The 18,283-nt window shown below is 37.3% G+C and overlaps 2 protein-coding genes across 3 annotated transcripts; both read left to right on the top strand.

The window, feature by feature from the left end:
* Window positions 1-364: 364 nt before the first annotated feature.
* nox5 (NADPH oxidase, EF-hand calcium binding domain 5) lies at window positions 365-12,136 on the top strand. The gene is made up of 17 exons (XM_084397185.1): window positions 365-471; window positions 1,843-1,969; window positions 3,254-3,404; window positions 4,226-4,436; window positions 5,383-5,620; window positions 5,698-5,851; window positions 7,009-7,184; window positions 7,459-7,641; window positions 7,804-7,936; window positions 9,482-9,624; window positions 10,196-10,366; window positions 10,454-10,498; window positions 10,797-10,921; window positions 11,039-11,123; window positions 11,465-11,564; window positions 11,650-11,816; window positions 11,886-12,136. Exons 2-17 carry the CDS (start codon window positions 1,850-1,852, stop codon window positions 12,015-12,017), a joined length of 2,334 nt encoding a protein of 777 aa, XP_084253311.1. The 5' UTR covers window positions 365-471; window positions 1,843-1,849; the 3' UTR covers window positions 12,018-12,136.
* A 2,036-nt stretch (window positions 12,137-14,172) lies between these two features.
* On the top strand, window positions 14,173-17,772 carry glcea (glucuronic acid epimerase a). Of its 2 annotated transcripts, none has more exons than XM_084397187.1 (4): window positions 14,173-14,376; window positions 14,801-15,375; window positions 16,134-16,370; window positions 16,478-17,772. In XM_084397187.1, the coding sequence occupies exons 2-4, from the start codon at window positions 14,880-14,882 to the stop codon at window positions 17,500-17,502; spliced, it is 1,758 nt and encodes a 585-aa protein (XP_084253313.1). In that variant the 5' UTR covers window positions 14,173-14,376; window positions 14,801-14,879; the 3' UTR covers window positions 17,503-17,772. The 2 variants fall into 2 exon arrangements, with proteins under 2 accessions (XP_084253313.1, XP_084253314.1); XM_084397188.1 differs by lacking the exon at window positions 14,173-14,376 and adding an exon at window positions 14,465-14,692.
* Window positions 17,773-18,283: the final 511 nt, after the last annotated feature.

The raw sequence follows: 18,283 nt of genomic DNA, 5'->3' as shown, positions 1-18,283 counted from the left end.
TTTTTTTCTTACCGTATGAACAGATATATTTTCTTGTTTTAAGCATAAACGCGCTTGATTTTGATGATTTTTTTTAAATGATTGTCATTTTGCTTCTTGATTTAAGTCATATGGACCACTTTTATAGTGCTCTTCCATCCAAATGAGTAGTTGTGTATTAGATGATAGACAGATTGAAGCTTATTATGAGTGTTTAGCGGTGATTTTGTGATGAAGAGTGCAGGATGGGTCTATACTGAGGGATGTCAGAGGCAGCTGCTGCTGTGTGTTAGAGATATTCAATGTCCATTACAATACTGTCCAGCCTCCCTCTCTCTCTCTCTCTCTCTCGCTCTCCTCTTTTCCTCCGAAAGGTGATTAAACTAGATTAGCTGCAACAGCAACATCTTAGGACTGCAATAACATCTCTCCCTATCTAACATTTTCATGAAAAGCCAAAAGGGAATAGACTGAGAGGATTTTTACATAAAGGTAAAGTTTTCTCTTGTTTTAAATGCAAAATTGTGTCAGCTGTGTAGTTACAGCCAGGAAAAAGTTATTGTTAATGTCTTTGAACACATATATACTGTATATATTTATATAAAAAAATATAATACTTTATGACTGGTAAGATGTGAGATATGGTAAGATATATTTATGGTAATAGTAATAGTAATATATCTTTATTGTCCACCGAGGTGGAAAATTGTCTTTGGCTCACCAGCCATTAGAATAAGTATACAAGCAGTTATGAGAAACAACAGTTATGAGTAATACATTACCATACTGTGTGTGTGTGTCTGTGTACTTGTACAACTATCTTTGTGAGGACCAGTTTGAGTTTTAGACCACTGGAGTGAGGACAAAGTGAGGACATTTTGGCCGGTCCTGGCTTTCTGAGACCCCTTTAAAGGCCTGTTTGAGGGTCAAGACTTGGTTTTACGGATATGGTTATAATGAGGTTAAGGGTCGGTTTAGGGTAAGGGTTCGGGTTAGGCACTTAGTTGTGATGGGTAAGGTTAGGGTAAGCGGCTAGAGTTTGCATTGTGTCAATGAATGTCCTCATAAAGATAGATGTACAAGAATGTGTGTGTGTGTGCGTGTGTGAATTAATTATGTATATGAGGGTATATACAAATATATATGTATTTTAATGCTTTATGTGTTTTAAAACATACATAATATCAAAATATTGTATACACCTAAAGGTGTTTTCTCTTGTTTTAAATGCAAAATTGTGTAAACTTTGTAGTTACACCCAGGAAACAGTTATTGTTAATGTATTTGAGCACACATAATGTATATATGTATATTCAAATCGATAAAAAATTCTTTAATTGCATTAAATTAATTATGCATTTTAAAATGACTAGTTGAGATATGGTAATGTGTGTTTTTCTATATATATATATATATATATATATATATATAATGTGTGTATGAGTTAATTGTTTATGGAGGTATATAAAATACTTTCTATTTTAATGCTTTATGTATTTTAAAATATATAACATATTTAAAAAATGACTAATTATGTGAGTAATGTAAGTTAAAAATGTTAAAATCACACAAATCAAGATAAAAATAAATACATATACTAATCTACAGAACTACTTTGATCTAGATAAATATTGCTTTCCACTATTTAATAATTGATTTAAAATGTGGGCACACACTGTAAGAACAAATATTAGTTAATTGGTAACGGTAAGACTTTTTTGTTCAGCCACAACCCTGATGCTTTACATTACAACTGTCTAAATTTGTTTCCTGCAAAATGATGTTTATGTAGTTCTAGACTAAATGTGATTCTGACAGGAGAATGAGACACATTAATGAAATTGCTACTACATGTGTGTGAAGCGGAGACATGAGTCTAGATGAAGACGCGCGCTGGCTGGAATGGGTCACCAAGCAGTTCGAGAGCATTGCAGGAGACGACAAAGAGATCGACCTGGATGAGTTTAAAACGGCTCTGAAAGTAAAGGAGGTCAGTTTACTGATCATGGAAACCTTTTATTATCCCCCCTGAGATGATAGATTCATATTTGTCCACTCTTGAGAACATTAGTTTAAAGTCAGCTTATTAACTTATGCTGGGTACACACCAAAAGATAATCGGGCTGATTTTGGGCCGATTTCCCCCCTTCCGACAATCCTAGCTATGTCCCGATTATCTTGATGGTTTAACAGATTATTTTATCAGATTTTCCCTTGGTGTGAGGTGTGTTAAGAGTGTCCGAACCTGCTCGGAAGATCGTCGGAGCCGCTCCGATCGCGAATCGTAAATATTAAACATGTTTAATATAGGCCTATACGATCAGAAATCCTGATGTGTGGGGGGGAACCCCGAGGACAAACGCGCGCACGCTCTGGAGATTATCACGTGAAACAAAACAATATCCAATCAGAAAGCGAGATGATGGAAGACACAGTCATTCTCACACACACACACACACACACACTTGCAGGAAGCTTAATGTTAAGATTTAGTATTCATAAGTGTAAATTTCGAGGAAACAAGCCTTTGTTTTTCATTTTAAGAGCAGAAATTTTACAATAGGCTACCTAAACACAATATTGGGTTTGAAAAATAAGAAAGCTGCAAAGTGCGTTTCAATCTGTAAACATTTTCAAATTTTTGTTTAACTTTTAAGTTTGTCACTGTTTATGTATATGTCTTTTTATGTTTGTTTATCAGCTTTACTCTTTGTACCCCCCTGACTGTAATTGTATAATTCTTAAAATCAATAAAAAAAAAAGATAAAAAAAGAAAAGAAAAGCTGAGTGTTAAGGGTTCAGTGAGGTTCTATAGACTAGAGGGATTAAATAACTTTTTCTAAAGAGACAATAAATCCAATAAAGAATAAATAAAGAATGAATATATTTCTGTATAAAAGGTTATAATGGTAGGTACAATGGTTTTTTCACGTGAATTTTCTGTGAAAATCATTCCAAACACTATCGCAATTTCTTCCTGCATATCGTCCGTCATGCTTATTCTGAAGTCTCACGATATTTTGCGAGATTTCCTGTGTTCATAGTCGAGACTCTGGTTGAAAATCTGTTTGTGTGTGGTGTGCTGTCTTTGTCACATCATGGCATACCACACACTATAGGAGCAAAACGCTTAAATCTAGGATTTTTTGTCCTCATGTTTGTGGTCTGTCACATTTTGAAAATCTTATAAGATGTAAAAAATCTTTTGGTGTGTACCCAGCATAAGTCTGAAAAGATCTCAATATGCTACCTTTTTTTCCTCTTATTGTTGTAGTCATTTTTTGCGGAGAGGTTTTTCGCCCTGTTTGACTCTGATGGCAGCAGCTCCATCAGTCTGGATGAACTTCTCAAGGCTTTAGATCTTCTGATCCATGGCAATGAGACAGACAAGCTACGCTTCCTATTCCAGGTGTACGATGTGGATGGTGAGATATACAATACCCACATCTTTTACTCTTTAATTCTGTAATTCAGTGGTTCTCAACATGTTGCGGCCTCTTGTTTTTAAAATTATTTAAAATAAATGGCATTATAGTAAAATAATTAAAATCATTTCAATAATGATTTAGAAATGTAAACAATCTAGAAAGAATATTGACAATGGAGTTACAATGGAGGTTGAGAATCACTGCCATGCCATAATTTAATTTTCTGTCTTTACTAAGTGTGGAAAGACAACATAATTTATTTTCCGAAGGCCTTAAATGCGTTGGTAAAATTGCTATTTGCTATTGGTCGATCTCATGTGAGTGACAGGTTGCCCCGCCCTCGCGCCAGTAAACACATCATCAGAGAAAAGAAGAGATGATGCTGCTAAAGAGAGGGAATGTTATTTTGATTATATAATAATAATATTGCAATATTCCATAAAAATAAGAAGTAAGAATTGTCCATTTAAATCCTAAAAGTCAATGGGTTTTTGAATGGGTTTTTGGTTAAACGTCTAAAATAACGTATACTGTGTATTTATTTTTCTTGTCATTTACTTTTTTTGGTTATAATTGGCAATATTGTAAGAGGCCTATAAAAAAGTCTTTGACTTTTTCGTTATTCTTTCCCAAATAGGAAATGAAATGGTCAAAACGTACACGTACCGTTCCTGTAGGCTATCCCTTGTTGTTCCTGGGACAACATTACACGGACCATGTCATGACAAGCCTATAGAAATGTTGTGCCAGGAACAACAAAGAATGTTGATCCAGAAACATGTAAAATGCGTTATTCTTAATTGAATCTAATCATGTAGGCAGTGGTTCCATAGACCCAGATGAGTTACGTACGGTTCTGAAGTCCTGTCTGCGTGAAAGTGCGATCTCACTCCCTGAGGAAAAGCTGGATGACCTGACGCTGGCGCTGTTCGAATCTGCTGATAAAGATAACAGCGGCTCCATCACGTTTGAAGAGCTGAAGGCAGAGCTGGAGAACTTTCCTGAGGTTATGGAGAACCTCACCATCAGGTGGGACATAATTAAGCTAATCACAAGAGTGCTGATATTCAACAGTGAGTGTGAAGTTTTTATACAACAGTTCAATAAGCAAGAGAGAAAGAAGTGGCCTATATTGAGTTAGGCTATAGGCCTACTCATAATTTAGACACAATATTGCCATTATTTTTTTACAACAAAGAAAATAATACCAAAGAGGTTACGCACCGTAGCTAGCAGTGTTATATTCCTAAATTATTTTCGAAGCAGTTGATTAAATCAATGACTCATAATGACAGTCGCTTGATTAGTTCCTGAATGAATCACTGTTTTTTAACGAATCAATTGAGCGAATGAATCAATGACTCGCTCATAAAGACAACCCCTGCTGAAAACCCCCCAAAACAATAGATCTCATTAGCTAATGGTGTATAATAGTATTCGTATTTCTGTGATGGTTTCAAATATTGTTGTTGTTGTTGTTCTTTTTTGGTTTAAAAAGAAATCAGTGTTTTTGAACAAATGGGTTGAATAAGTGATTCAAAGACTCACTCAGTAACCAGTCACTGGCATATCTACAGTCAACAGTGCAACAGTCAAGTTCTGGATGAAAAAAAAAATACGATAGCAATAACTTAGAAACATTTATGAGAAGATACACTTATCATGAGGTACAAGGTTGTTAATTGATGGTATATGCTTTTGTTGAAACTGTTAAAAGTCAGAATTGTTACAATCTGTAACAGTGCTTTAGTAACGTTGATCAGCCAATCATAAATGGGGACCAGAACTAACCATTGTATGAACATGAATAAAAGCTAGGAAAAATGAACAAAAAACAGGTTATTCACCATGACTTGTACATTATATTCTTAGTCTTCTGAAGCCATATGCGATAGCTTTGTGTAATGATGAGTGAGCAGACCAACATTTTTAGTGATTATTTGCTGAAATTTCCACTTTTTGTGTTTTCGCCCAGTGCCGCCAACTGGCTGAAACCTCCTGATCTGGAGCAGAAGAAACGTAAGACTCCTCGATACCTGACGCGGGCATACTGGCACAACAACAGCCGCAAACTGTTCTTTCTGTGTCTGTACGCCCTCCTGAACGTGCTCCTCTTCATCATGGCGATACTGAAGAATGCGCATGGAGGCCCCTGGTACATGGTGGCTAGGGGCTGCGGACAGTGTCTCAACCTCAACTGCACTTTTGTTATGGTGAGTTGGGCTCGTGGATTCATCTAATACATCGTTTCCAGTAGTGACAGTAGGTTTTGTCTTGGCCAAATCCACAGGTGCTGATGCTAAGGCGTAGTCTGACGTGGCTACGTGCCACCTGGGTGGTGAGGATCTTACCTTTGGACCAGAACATTTTACTGCATCAGATCGTGGGTTACGCCATCCTGATCTTCTCCATTGTGCACACTGTCGCTCACGTCTTGAACTTTGGTAACCTGCAATAATTCTAGTTCAAAATAGTCTAATTCATTTTTGTAGGAATATTTTGAAAGTCAGAGGATCCAAACAACAATGGACTCCCCTGGCATTCATTCTATGGATAAGAAAGTAAACTTGAACTAAAGATGGTACTTGGTAACCTGTAATAAATTTTTTATAAACATGATGAAATGACCCGACGCCCTAAAATTATACTTAATTTTATTTTGTCCAGAACGCTTATTTTATTTCATTTTGATAATATTTTTTCTATTTTTTATTGCAAGTTATTTTGAGATTTTTTGTTATTTTTTATTGTATTTACTATTTACCTTTAAATTACTAGATTTGACTTAAATTCAAAATAACTCACAATTTCATGCGTAAACCTTTTAATTCAGCTCAAAATATCTTACATTGGGTGTCTTTGCTGACATCTTGTGGAAAAAAATATTATTACATGATATTTCATGACTCTTGCCACTAGATGGCCTTATAGCTCTATTTATATGAGCTGTTCCGATGGGTCCTAAAGTCAGTTTTGCTTCAGTATGCATTCAGATGCACATGTAGACATTTAAAAAAAAAAATTTGGTAAAGTTTGAGCATTTTTAGGTTTTTCTATGTGTACTGAAGCATTCCTCGCATACCATTCATTCCTATGGGGGTCAAATTGACCCGCGAGGGAAGGATTTGTTACTTTTTTTTAATTAAAAATTGTGTGTATTCGGGGCTCATTCGTGGCAATCCTCCGATGACCACTCAATTTAAAAAAAAAAATCAAAAATGATTTCTGGGTCAAAATGACCCAAGGGAAGAATGAGGGTTTAAGGGATAGTTCACTCAGAAATCTGTAATCATTTACTTACCGTCACATTGTTAGAATTTTTCTGTACAACACAAAATAATATATTTTGAAAAGTCAGTGGGGTTCAGTAAACATTAACGTTTGTCGTATGACCAAAAAAGTAAATGATCTTCATTTCATTTTTGGGACTACTATCTCTTTAAATTGAGTATATAAAGTATATGACATTGTAACATAACCAGGGCTAATAGTCACAACCTGTTGCACCGCCCTAAGAATGGCCCTGAACATAACAAAAGCAAAATATTCATAAAAAATATCCCAAATAACTGATGAATTTATACGTTCTCTCTGTTCACAGCTCGAATGTCTCAGAATGATGGCATGTACCAGCTGTGGGAGTATCTTTTCACCACCCGTCCTGGTATTGGCTGGGTCAATGGCACCGCCTCCATTACGGGTGTTGTTCTGCAGGTTCTCATCTGCTTGATGGTGGTGTGTTCCAGCACATTCGTCAGACGCAGTGGACATTTTGAGGTGATGCCTTTCACTTGAGGTGATGCCTGGAATAATTGAATTCATGAGAAGTAACAATCTGCACATGGTCGCTGTTGTGAATAAAGCTGTGTTTGCAACTTATTTCAATTGAATTCATGAGAAGTAACAATCTGCACATGGTCGCTGTTGTGAATAGAGCTGTGTTTGCAACTTATTTCAGCCTGACATACCGAAAAACAAAAACCATCTCATATGCCTAAATAAGTGTGGTCAAAGCATAATATGTTCAACGAAATGTATTGTTTTTCTGTAGGTGTTCTACTGGTCTCATCTTTCCTACATCTGGGTTTGGGCCCTGTTGGTCGTTCACTGTGCGAACTTTTGGAAATGGTTCGTGGTGCCGGGGGTGATGTTCCTAATTGAGAAAATTGTTGGAATGGCCGTGTCCCGTATGGGTGGGCTGTACATAGTTGAAGTCAACTTATTGCCCTCAAAGGTACAGTCTAAGCCAATGTACATATTTTGGTGTATTTTGTTTTCTGGAACATTTAGTTAGTCATCCATTAGCTAAGCCTCACCTCCTCTGTCTTTGTGTGTGTGTGTGTGTGTGTGTGTGTGTGTGTGTGTGTGTGTGTGTGTGTGTGTGTGTGTTTTGAAGGTAACACATTTGGTAATCAAGAGGCCTCCATTCTTTCACTTCAAACCTGGAGATTATGTGTTTATAAACATCCCTGCTATCGCCAAGTATGAATGGCATCCGTTTACTATCAGCAGCGCTCCTGAGCAGCAAGGTAAAACAAATAGAAAGTATACAATTAAGTTAGTCTTGCGTTATTGTAATGTATTGCCTTGATATGTTTATATTTCAGTAGTTAAGTGCATTTAAATGCACTGGAGAAAAATCATACTCATGTTTGTCAATGTTTTTGTCTTGTTTTGCAGTAAAAATATCTTTTTAAAAAGATACTTTTACAAAATTTAGGGGAAAATTTAATTTAGACAAAAAGCAAATGTGTTTTACACAATAACATTTGTTATCAACAAATCTGTTCATCAGTCATCTGACATCAGTTAATAAATTGAGATTAAATACATAAAGTATATTTGTGTTATTTAACATATTTAATTTAACTTTTCTTATTTGAAAAAGTAACTCAGGCATTTTGTCGTAAAATTTAAAAGTAATGCATTATTTTACTAGTTACTGCAAAAGCAATCTGATAATGTAACTTGCATTACAGTAGAATGTGAGGCTAAATAGATGTGTTTTCAGTCTGAAAATGTCGGCTCACAATAATTAGGAACCACAGTTTCCACAAATCCCTTCACTCGATTGGGATGTTCTCTTTTATTCTGGACGGCAAGGGCAGTGACTGTAACATCGAGCGTATTTTGAGCCAAATTCAGAAATCTTTGGAAGATACCAAAGTCTCCGGCACGGACTTACACCACCGTATCTGGCATGGACATCAACGTCTCCGGCACGAACACGGCGCGGACACTACCGTCTCTGGCATGGACATCACCGTTTCCGGAATAGACACCTAGTGTTAATTTCTTTTCTTTTTTAATCGCAATATCAAATCGCAATACTTGTAGAATCACAATTCTTTAAAAAAACGCAATACATATCGTATCGGCACCCAAGTATCGTGATAGTATCGAATCGGGAGATAGGTGTATGGTCCCAGCCCTACTAATCAGCATCTTGATATGCCACACCTGTGAGGTGGATGGATTATCTCGGCGAAGGAGAAGTGCTCACTAACACAGATTTAGCCAGATTTGTGAACAATATTTGAGAGGAATAGGCCTTTTGTGTAAATAGAAAAAGTCTTAGATCTTTGAGTTCAGCTCATGAAAAATGAGGGCAAAAACAAAAGTGTTGCGTTTATAATTTTGTTCAGTGTATATTATATATGTGTGTGTATATATATATATATATATATATATATAAGTTAAATACAGTGTATATGTATATTATTATTATTTTTTGTCGTTGGATGCATGTAAAACTTTTCTAGGAGACTCCAAAACAAAATTAGGAACCTTTAAATTGTATAAGAGAGGCACTTTATTTTTCATACCAAAACATTTTTTTCTAACAAAAATAATAATAATTTACACAAAACAAAATACTTACACCAAAAAAGCAATGTTTAACACAATAAAATATGTTTTCAAACAAATCTGAGTTGTTTTCAGACAAACAAATTCTTCAAACAATCTTGCAAACAAAACAAAACAAAACCAACTATTTTAAATAAACAAACAAACTGTTTATGACTGTTTGAAGTGATTAAAGGTTCCCTGCTCAATCTCATTTCTTCACACAGATGTGCTGTGGCTCCATATTCGTTCGATGGGCCAGTGGACAAACCGCCTGTATGAGTATTTTAGACAGCCGGAGAGTCAAACCATCAGCAACAAGAGGCTCACCGCCAGCCTGAGGAACAGACGGCACCAGAGCAAAGCACAGGTCTCGGCTGAGTGTCAGAATCTAAACACATAGCAATAGAAGTTCATTACTGTGGTACTGTTTTATTGATGCAATTCTTTATAGGCGGGGTCATTTTGTAATCACATCATAGCATTAACAATACTTATTGATTTTCTTTTATCATCTCGACTGGCTTCTCTCCAGTATTTTCAGGAACAAATATTGACATTTATTGCAATGAAAGACAAGTTCAAATTGCAAATTAAAAACTATGTGTAACACTTTACACTTTACAATCCCATTAATTAACGTTAGTTTTCTAATATCAACTAACAATGAGTGATAGATTTGTTACGGTTTTTATTCATCTTTTTTAATGTTAGTTAATACAGATACAGTGGTTCATTGTTGATTTACAACTTTTGATTTAATAATGTATTAGTAAGTGTTGAAATTATTAACTAAGATTAATACATGCTTTCAAAGTATTTTTCTTTGTTAGTTCATGTTAAATATTGTTTGAAAATCGAACCTTATTGTAAAGTTTTACCAAACTATCAACTCCAAAAAAGTTAATCACAATAGACATTTACTCTTGTTCTCCGTGTAGGATGACATTTTCAAGTCGGCAAGCTACAACGGAACTGTGGCGTCTAATAAGGATGATGCTGTTGAACTGACCCTGTACCGGTCAAGCGTAACCCGCACAAGCTCCCAGAAGCCCGTCAGTGACCCAGAAGCCCAGGTAGACCTGGGAGACGCCACTCCAGTCACCAGAGAAGTGAGTTTCTGTCTGAACAAAGCAGAATATATATTCTATTGTATGTGAGATACACAGCAGGCGGATTTATTTTCTGTTGTCTTCCAGCTGACAGCAAAATTAAGTGAAAATCACAGATACTGTAACATTAAGGTAAGTCGTTTGGGTTGCACTTCATTTTAAGGCATCTGTGTTACAGTGTAATTATACATTTAAGTACTGAGTAATAATAATTAACTACATGTACTTTCTATATGGTTAGGGTTAGGCTGTGGTTTAGAGTTTGTAGTAATTACTGTAGTAACTACATGTAACATGTGTTACAAGGTCACTGTAAAATAAAGTGTTGCCATCATTTGTTACAGGTTTAATGTCTCTTTGGTCCTGGAACTAGATTTGTAATCACTTCTAAGGAACTGTACACATTTGGTGATGCCTTTTTTTGTGTTAGTGCTATGTGGATGGGCCTTTTGGCACCCCGACCCGACAGATCTTTACATCTGAGCATGCGGTGCTTATCGGCGCTGGAATCGGCATCACTCCCTTCGCATCCATTTTGCAGAGCATCATGTGCCGGTAAGACACATGCAACATCTCCATTTACATCTTTGCATAAAAATACCACATGGAAACCCTTTAGAAACGTTTACATTTTTATGTAAAATTTATTTTTTTGTCTTCTTTTTTCTTCAGTTATCGCATGAGAAAGCAGAACTGCCCTAGTTGCAACTACTCCTGGTGTGAAACCGTCAAAGACAATGAAATGAAGCTGAGGAAGGTAAAAGGGGCAATCAGACAAATGAAAACTGGAATAGATGTAGGAGAAAAACAATATTGGGGCAAAAAAGATTTAAACCTTTTTTTCTTAATTAAAGATAAGAAAAATCTTTAAAAAAGATTTAAACCTTTTTCAAAGCTATGTTTAGCTACATTCTGATTCTAAAGAGCATTTGATTGTGCAAAAACTCATTTACACTCATTTTCCTGAAAGACAGTATAAAGTTTTTAATGCATTTATGCTAAACATCTTTTTAAAAATATACATTTACAAAGTTTGGGGGAGAAAAAAATAGAAATTTACACAAAAAAAAGCGGTTTTAAATATCTTATTTCCTGCAGGTGGACTTCATTTGGATCAACCGAGATCAGAAATCCTTTGAATGGTTTGTGAGTCTCTTGACCAAGCTGGAGATGGACCAGGCAGATGAAGAGCCAGAGGGTAAGAGAGAACAGAAAAAAGAGAGAGAGAGAGAGATGGGCTTGGCACAGAAATGGCCAATCGTGTTTGTTTTTTATGCTTTCAGGCCGTTTTTTGGAGATGCACATGTACATGACATCAGCCCTCAGTAAGAATGATATGAAGGCCATAGGTCTGCAGATGGCTCTGGATCTGCTGGCCAAGAAAGAAAAGAGAGATTCCATCACAGGGCTTCGCACACGTACCCAGCCAGGCAGGCCAGATTGGGCCAAGGTATGAAAAGTTCAGTGTTCTGTTCTGTTCTTCTATCTTTGTTTCTTGATGATGTTTGTCCATTTTCAGGTTTTCCAGAAACTGTCTGAGGAAAAGAAAGGAAAGGTTCGTGTGTTTTACTGCGGTGCTCATGCTCTGGCCAAAGTCATCAAGGCCCAGTGTGAGCATTTTGGCTTCAAGTTCTACAAAGAAAATTTTTGAACAATTTATAATAATTTCAGTTGTTTGAAATCTTACTATTTTTCATAACAATAATAATCATCTGATAATCTGCTTTCAGAGGTGTAAAGTCCAGGGGTCAGAAAGTCAAAGTCCTGCCATATCCACCCATGAACTCAGCCAGATGATTCCACTAATTAATCTCCTGGCTGGAAAAACTGTGCTAATTAGCAAATCCAGGTGATTGGAACAAAATACTGAGGATACTGAATACTGAGGACTTTTACTGGATACTGAATACTGAGGACTTTTACTTTCTGAACCTGGACTTTACACCTCTGTCTGCTTTTGCTAATGTGTCTGATGCTGTACATTTTGTAAATCTCATGTTGTCGAGTAAGTAACCTTTTAACTCTTTTAATCAACTTATGTATGTTTTTATTTATTTAAGGAATGCCCATCATGGTTATTATTATTGGTCGACCGATATATCGCCAAGGCCATTTTAAAAAATCGTCATCGGCCGATAAGATTTTGTGTCGGAAGCGGGACTTTTATTTTGACGGCGCTCCGGACTTTTATTTTGACGGGCGGCGCTGAGAACACCAGTGCCTGAGTAGAGAACCGCAGCGCCTGTTCACACAGCGCTCACTCACATTCTCCGTCTTCATTAGTTTACGATCTTTGTCAGTCATATCTAATACTATGTTGGACAGAACTGGTAAACAAAGAAAGTAAATGTTATGCGAAAAAGTAAAGCGTTTACTTTTATATTATTTGTAACAGAAAAGGCAAACAATCAGGCTAAAATACTTTCTAATTTACCGTCAACATTCAGTAAATGCGCATGTACATAATTTAAACAATTCTCTGAATATCTAATAAACATTTAATTTCAAAAACCTTGCAGATTTAATCGAATCCATCTGTGATATCTTGTGAAGTGTGCATTTGTAGCCTGCATAAACGTGTTACTGCGAGTGACTGCGAACAGAAGACCAGCCTCCGGAGACGCGATCGAAAAACTTGAAATCCTTCATTTTAAAATATACTGTGCTATAACCAGTTGCCCACTGTGTCATATTCATATTGTTTTCACTGTGTGCTGTATGTAAAATTAGCGTTACCTTGTCTTTATTTGAAAAAAAATATGATAACCAGTGCACACGAAATGACCAGATTACTGAGTGCCCTGTTACAGTGTTTACTTCCTTTTTATTCACATATTCATACATTTTTAAACAATTACATTATTTGTGAAAATACTGTAATAGGATTGCAGATTCAAGTTGCCATCTAAAGTATAAACATGTTTATTTTAAAGATTTGTTTTCTGATTTATTTATACTGTAGCCTATTAAATATAAACAAACGTATTAAAATAAACAAAGTATATATATGACTTTGTATCGGCCACCCTGCTCTCTAAGATATCGGCCATCAAAAAAACTATATCGGTCGACCAGTTGTTATGCACCATGTAAATTGTTTTTTGTTTTGTTTTAGCCCCAGTAAGAAAATAGACACTATTTGATGTCATGTAAAATTGTCTTATAAATAATAGAATGAATTAATTTACTGTAGAATATGCAATAGGAAGTATTAGTTACCCACATGTAAATACAAATAATGAAAAACAGTTACATGTAAAAGAAATGTGTTCAATATTCAAGATTTTTATGATTTATAAATGAATGTGTGTATATATAACGTACGTGTCAGTGTTTTTAACTGTTCAAAGCATGTACGATCAACTTTTGATACCTACTGTAAGTATATGGATATTAATATGCTATTGCTTCTCGATGTTAAAACGTTTGAAATCGTTAGACATTGTAACGTGTTTCCCATATTAGCAATGTGTTCCCCGTTCTTTTCTTTTACAGATTGTGGGAATTCTCGGATTTCCTTAATAAAAGTCAAACCCAGACATGCATTCGCTTGGTTTATAGAGACATCTTGCGATTATGTGCAGCAACGCAACACAAGCAGCACTTACTGAACTGTTTATCATTCAAAATTCCAATAATATTCTGCGCAGTATATTAAACCTATAAACGTTTACATATTCCTTTTAACCTCAATATTATTCTAAAATATGTCATATATATTAATCATTATCAAATAAATACATACTCGTAAAATTATTAATAAATAATTTAGGAAAATAAATATATCACAATATTCACCTTATGTCACACCTATCTGACATTAGATTGGTGATTGGCTGCCACGGAGGTCACTCGCCTCTCATTGGCCAGTGCTGCATCAGTACAGGGGTAGCATCTACTATGTTGCAGATTTGAGGCGAGAGGAATCTTTCAGCATTATTTTTTCTTTGTTTGACTATGTTATGCGTTCATAGACCCTCGCGCAGACGTCGTGCTGTATTCAGGGGATCGTAAGTATGGTTTCATTCCGTTTTACTGCTCTGCATGTTGTTCACCGCCTTCATTCGCATTCAAAATCACATGAGCCCTCGCAGTTTCAATTTAGAGTGATGCGATTAGATTTTATAATCATTCGCCTGTCTGTGTATGTGCTGAAGGATTAGTGCTCAGTAACGGGAATGATTTCTCATTCATAATTTGACCATGCAAGTTGAATCCAGATAGCCTATGTAACTGTACATTAACGTTTAATGTTATATTTAAATGTACTGGTAATATGACTGACAGGCTTCACCATAAAATTCATTATACCAGTGATTTGTGATGGTAAGATTTGGCATTGTCATTTTCTTTTTTTTTTCTTTTTTTTTTGGTTATTCCTAGAATATGACAAAATGGTGGACCCATATTCACCATCTTTACCTTTGTCTGCAGATGCTGCACCTGAATCATAAAGGTTTCCTGATATGTTCTGGTGTCAGTTCCACTAACACCGCATGGCTGTGATGTGACAATGCGCTGTCTGGTGGCTCGAATCAATCACAAGACTCTGATAGTCATCTGTGCTGTATTTGCCCTCATCACTATATTGCTGTGGAACAAGTGCTCCAGCGACAAAGAACTGACCACACAGATCAGACCTCAGCTGGAGTTCGCGCCTACCCCAGAAAAGGAGGAGGAGGACGACAACGGGCAGGCCCCCGAGGCCCCACCTGGATCCAGAGAAGTCACTTATGAGCAAATCGACTGCCTCATCAATGAAGATGTGATCATAAAAGGCCGTAGGGAAGGGGGCGAGGTGTATCTGCCCTTCAGCTGGGTGGAACGGTACTTTGACGTCTATGGACGTCTGGTGCAGTATGATGGGACGGAGCGGTTTGAGTTCTCCCACAGTTACTCCCGGGTGTACGCCCAGAGGGAGCCTTACCACCCAGATGGTGTCTTCATGTCTTTTGAAGGCTACAACGTGGAGGTGCGGGATCGTGTGAAATGCATCAGCGGTGTGGAAGGTAGTTTCCTTAAATCCAGGGTAGCCAACCCTGCTTGCGGAGAGCTATCGTCCTGCAAAGTTCAGCTCCAACTAGGGGTTTCTATAGACCCTTTTTTATATACTGCTGTGCCCCAGTATAATTTAAAATGATGTTCAAATATAGGACAATATTGATTCGCTAATTAATTACTTTTAATTGGCTTTGCAGAAAGGTCTGATATTGTTTGCGACTCAGTTTGATTCATTTTGATTCATTCGGACAGTTGCACTGAATCGTTTATACTGGACTCTCACATCAAAATAGTAACAGGATACTTCATAAAACAGAAAACAAAAAGAACAATGGATGAGGTGAATATTTACCTACAACCCATTTTAGTAACCAAAACTTGAAAATGCTTTATAGATTGTCAGCGATCTTTATTGCACATGCACCTTGTGAACGACTATTGGGGGTAAAGACAATTTGTAGACTATATCCATAACAGTATATAAAAAAAAAACATATAAAAATTTGGGATCACATTTGATAGAGTGCTTGTGCCCCAGTAAAGGCTAAACCCTCCTGGCTCCAATCCCAAACTAACACACCTGAAAGCTGATCAAGTAATTTAAGGTTACTTAAAAATTACCGGTAGGTGTGTTGAAGCAGGGTTGGAGCTGAAGTCTGCTGGAAGGTAGCTCTCCTTGAACAGGATTGGCTACCCCTTGCATAAATGGTTTCATACTGAGTTATTCTATTTCTGGAATCAACCTTTTGTGTTTTTATGTTCACAGGTGTACCAATGTCTACCCAGTGGGGTCCTCAGGGGTACTTCTACCCCATCCAAATAGCCCAGTATGGGCTGAGCCACTACAGCAAGAACCTCACAGAGAAGCCACCTGACGTAAAGACATATGGCATGTTAGAGGAAAAAGAGGGCTTAAGTCCGTGGGTCGTCCCTAAGGGTTGCACGCTCTCCAAGCTCCAGGATCAAGGTCGCTCTGGGTTTGCGCACCATTTTGTCACAGCGGGTATGAACTCCTTGTGAATTTTTGTACGTTTGAAGTTGTAGTTGTTGTATGAACTGTTTTGCTGTTAATTATCATAGATGGATGATTACTTTGTGGTATTTCCATAGAGAACTCTGATGGTGTGACTTTGGTCTTGGACAACGCAAAAGATTTCGTCCTGACCTTTGATGTGAAGTTTATCTCCAACGGCAGTGTCTCTGTTGTTCTGGAGACCACAGAAAAGGGACCTCCTTACATTATCCATTACATAACTAGCCCACTCCTTCTTTCCTTTAAAGCCAGAGAGGTCACCTACGGCATCGGCCCCAGAGCCACCTGGAGCTCCGTCAGTCGTGACCTAGTAACGGATTTGCGTAAAGGCGTTGGTTTGTCCAACACTAAAGTGGTGAAAGCGACCAAAATCATGCCTCGCCGTGTGGTCCAGCTGGTTCTTAGAGGGTCTGGATTCATCAGCAATATCACTGTGTCTTCCACCGCACACATGGCTGCCTTCTTTGCTGCCAGTGATTGGCTTCTTTACAACCAGGATGAGCACGGAGGGTGGCCGATCAAGGTGACCCGTAAGCTCGGAGAGGGCTTCAAGAGCTTGGAGCCCGGATGGTACTCCGCCATGGCCCAAGGCCAAGCTATGTCGACGTTAGTGAGGGCGTACCTGGCAACGCATAACCCTGCATACCTCGGCGCCGCAATCCGAGCAACATCCCCCTTCAAGAGGACTTCAGAACAACGTGGCGTCAAGGCTACATTCATGAACAAGTACGACTGGTATGAGGAATACCCCACAACGCCCAGTTCGTTTGTTCTTAACGGCTTTATCTACTCTCTGATTGGGCTGTACGATGTGGCGGAGACGGCAGGCAACAAGCTTGGTCGAGAAGCGGGCGTACTCTTCAGTCAAGGACTGGAGTCACTCAAGTCTATGTTGCCGTTGTTTGACACAGGCTCTGGAACTGTTTATGACCTGAGACACTTTACCCTTGGTGTTGCCCCTAATTTAGCACGCTGGGACTACCACACCACTCACATCAACCAGTTACAACTGCTCGCATCAATCGACAGCGCCCCCATTTTCAGAGAATATGTGAAACGCTGGAAGACTTACCTGAAAGGAGGCCGGGCCAAGCACAACTAGACATGCTCAGAGGACAGTTTTATATAAAGATTTGAACTATTGTTTGAGAATGTAGTAAACTGAGAACGTGTTTTTACTTTTCACAGAAAAGGGTGCATATTGTATCCGACTTGATTGCTATAAAGTGTCATGCTGAAAAGCTTGAGTTGTTGTATGGACTTTCGAGAATGTGCCGACACCTAAAATATTTATTTCCAAAATATCATGGTATATTTGAATGCAAGAAGCAATGCACAGGTATTTACACACCTTTGAAGGAAGCACAGAAGATTTGCTCCAAAAAAAAAGAGACTTTATCTTAATGTATACAATTAGTAAATGTGAGTTGTCACACTAAGGATTGTGTATTAATGCATCTATGAATAGGTTATGCTGTACAAAATGTCATTATTTTTGCAGAATAGTAAAATGAGTGCTTTGCATTAGAAATGTTTTAGAATTATATGATCTTTGTATTTTAAAGCACAATCCTATCATAGGTCGTCAAGATTTGATACAGTTGCACACTTTGAATTGTTTTTTAGTATGTAATTATTTAAAGCTTAAATAAATGTGCTATTTTAAAACTAAATGTTTCTGTGAGAAATCATTGCTACCAAAAAAGAGACACATAGCAACACCACGGTATTCTTTGAAGTACTTTGGAGTCCCATGTAAAACCTCAATATGGTAATCATTACTTACTGTAACAAAGTGCCATGGTATTACGATCTGTCACAATCACTGTATATAGTAATGCCACGGTACTATTTTGTAAGGACTTTCACTTTGTTCCTTTATG

Source organism: Rutilus rutilus (genome assembly GCF_951802725.1).
Source record: "Rutilus rutilus genome assembly, chromosome: 23".
Lineage (NCBI taxonomy): Eukaryota > Metazoa > Chordata > Actinopteri > Cypriniformes > Leuciscidae > Rutilus > Rutilus rutilus.
This window is presented reverse-complemented; position numbering and strand designations above follow the sequence as displayed.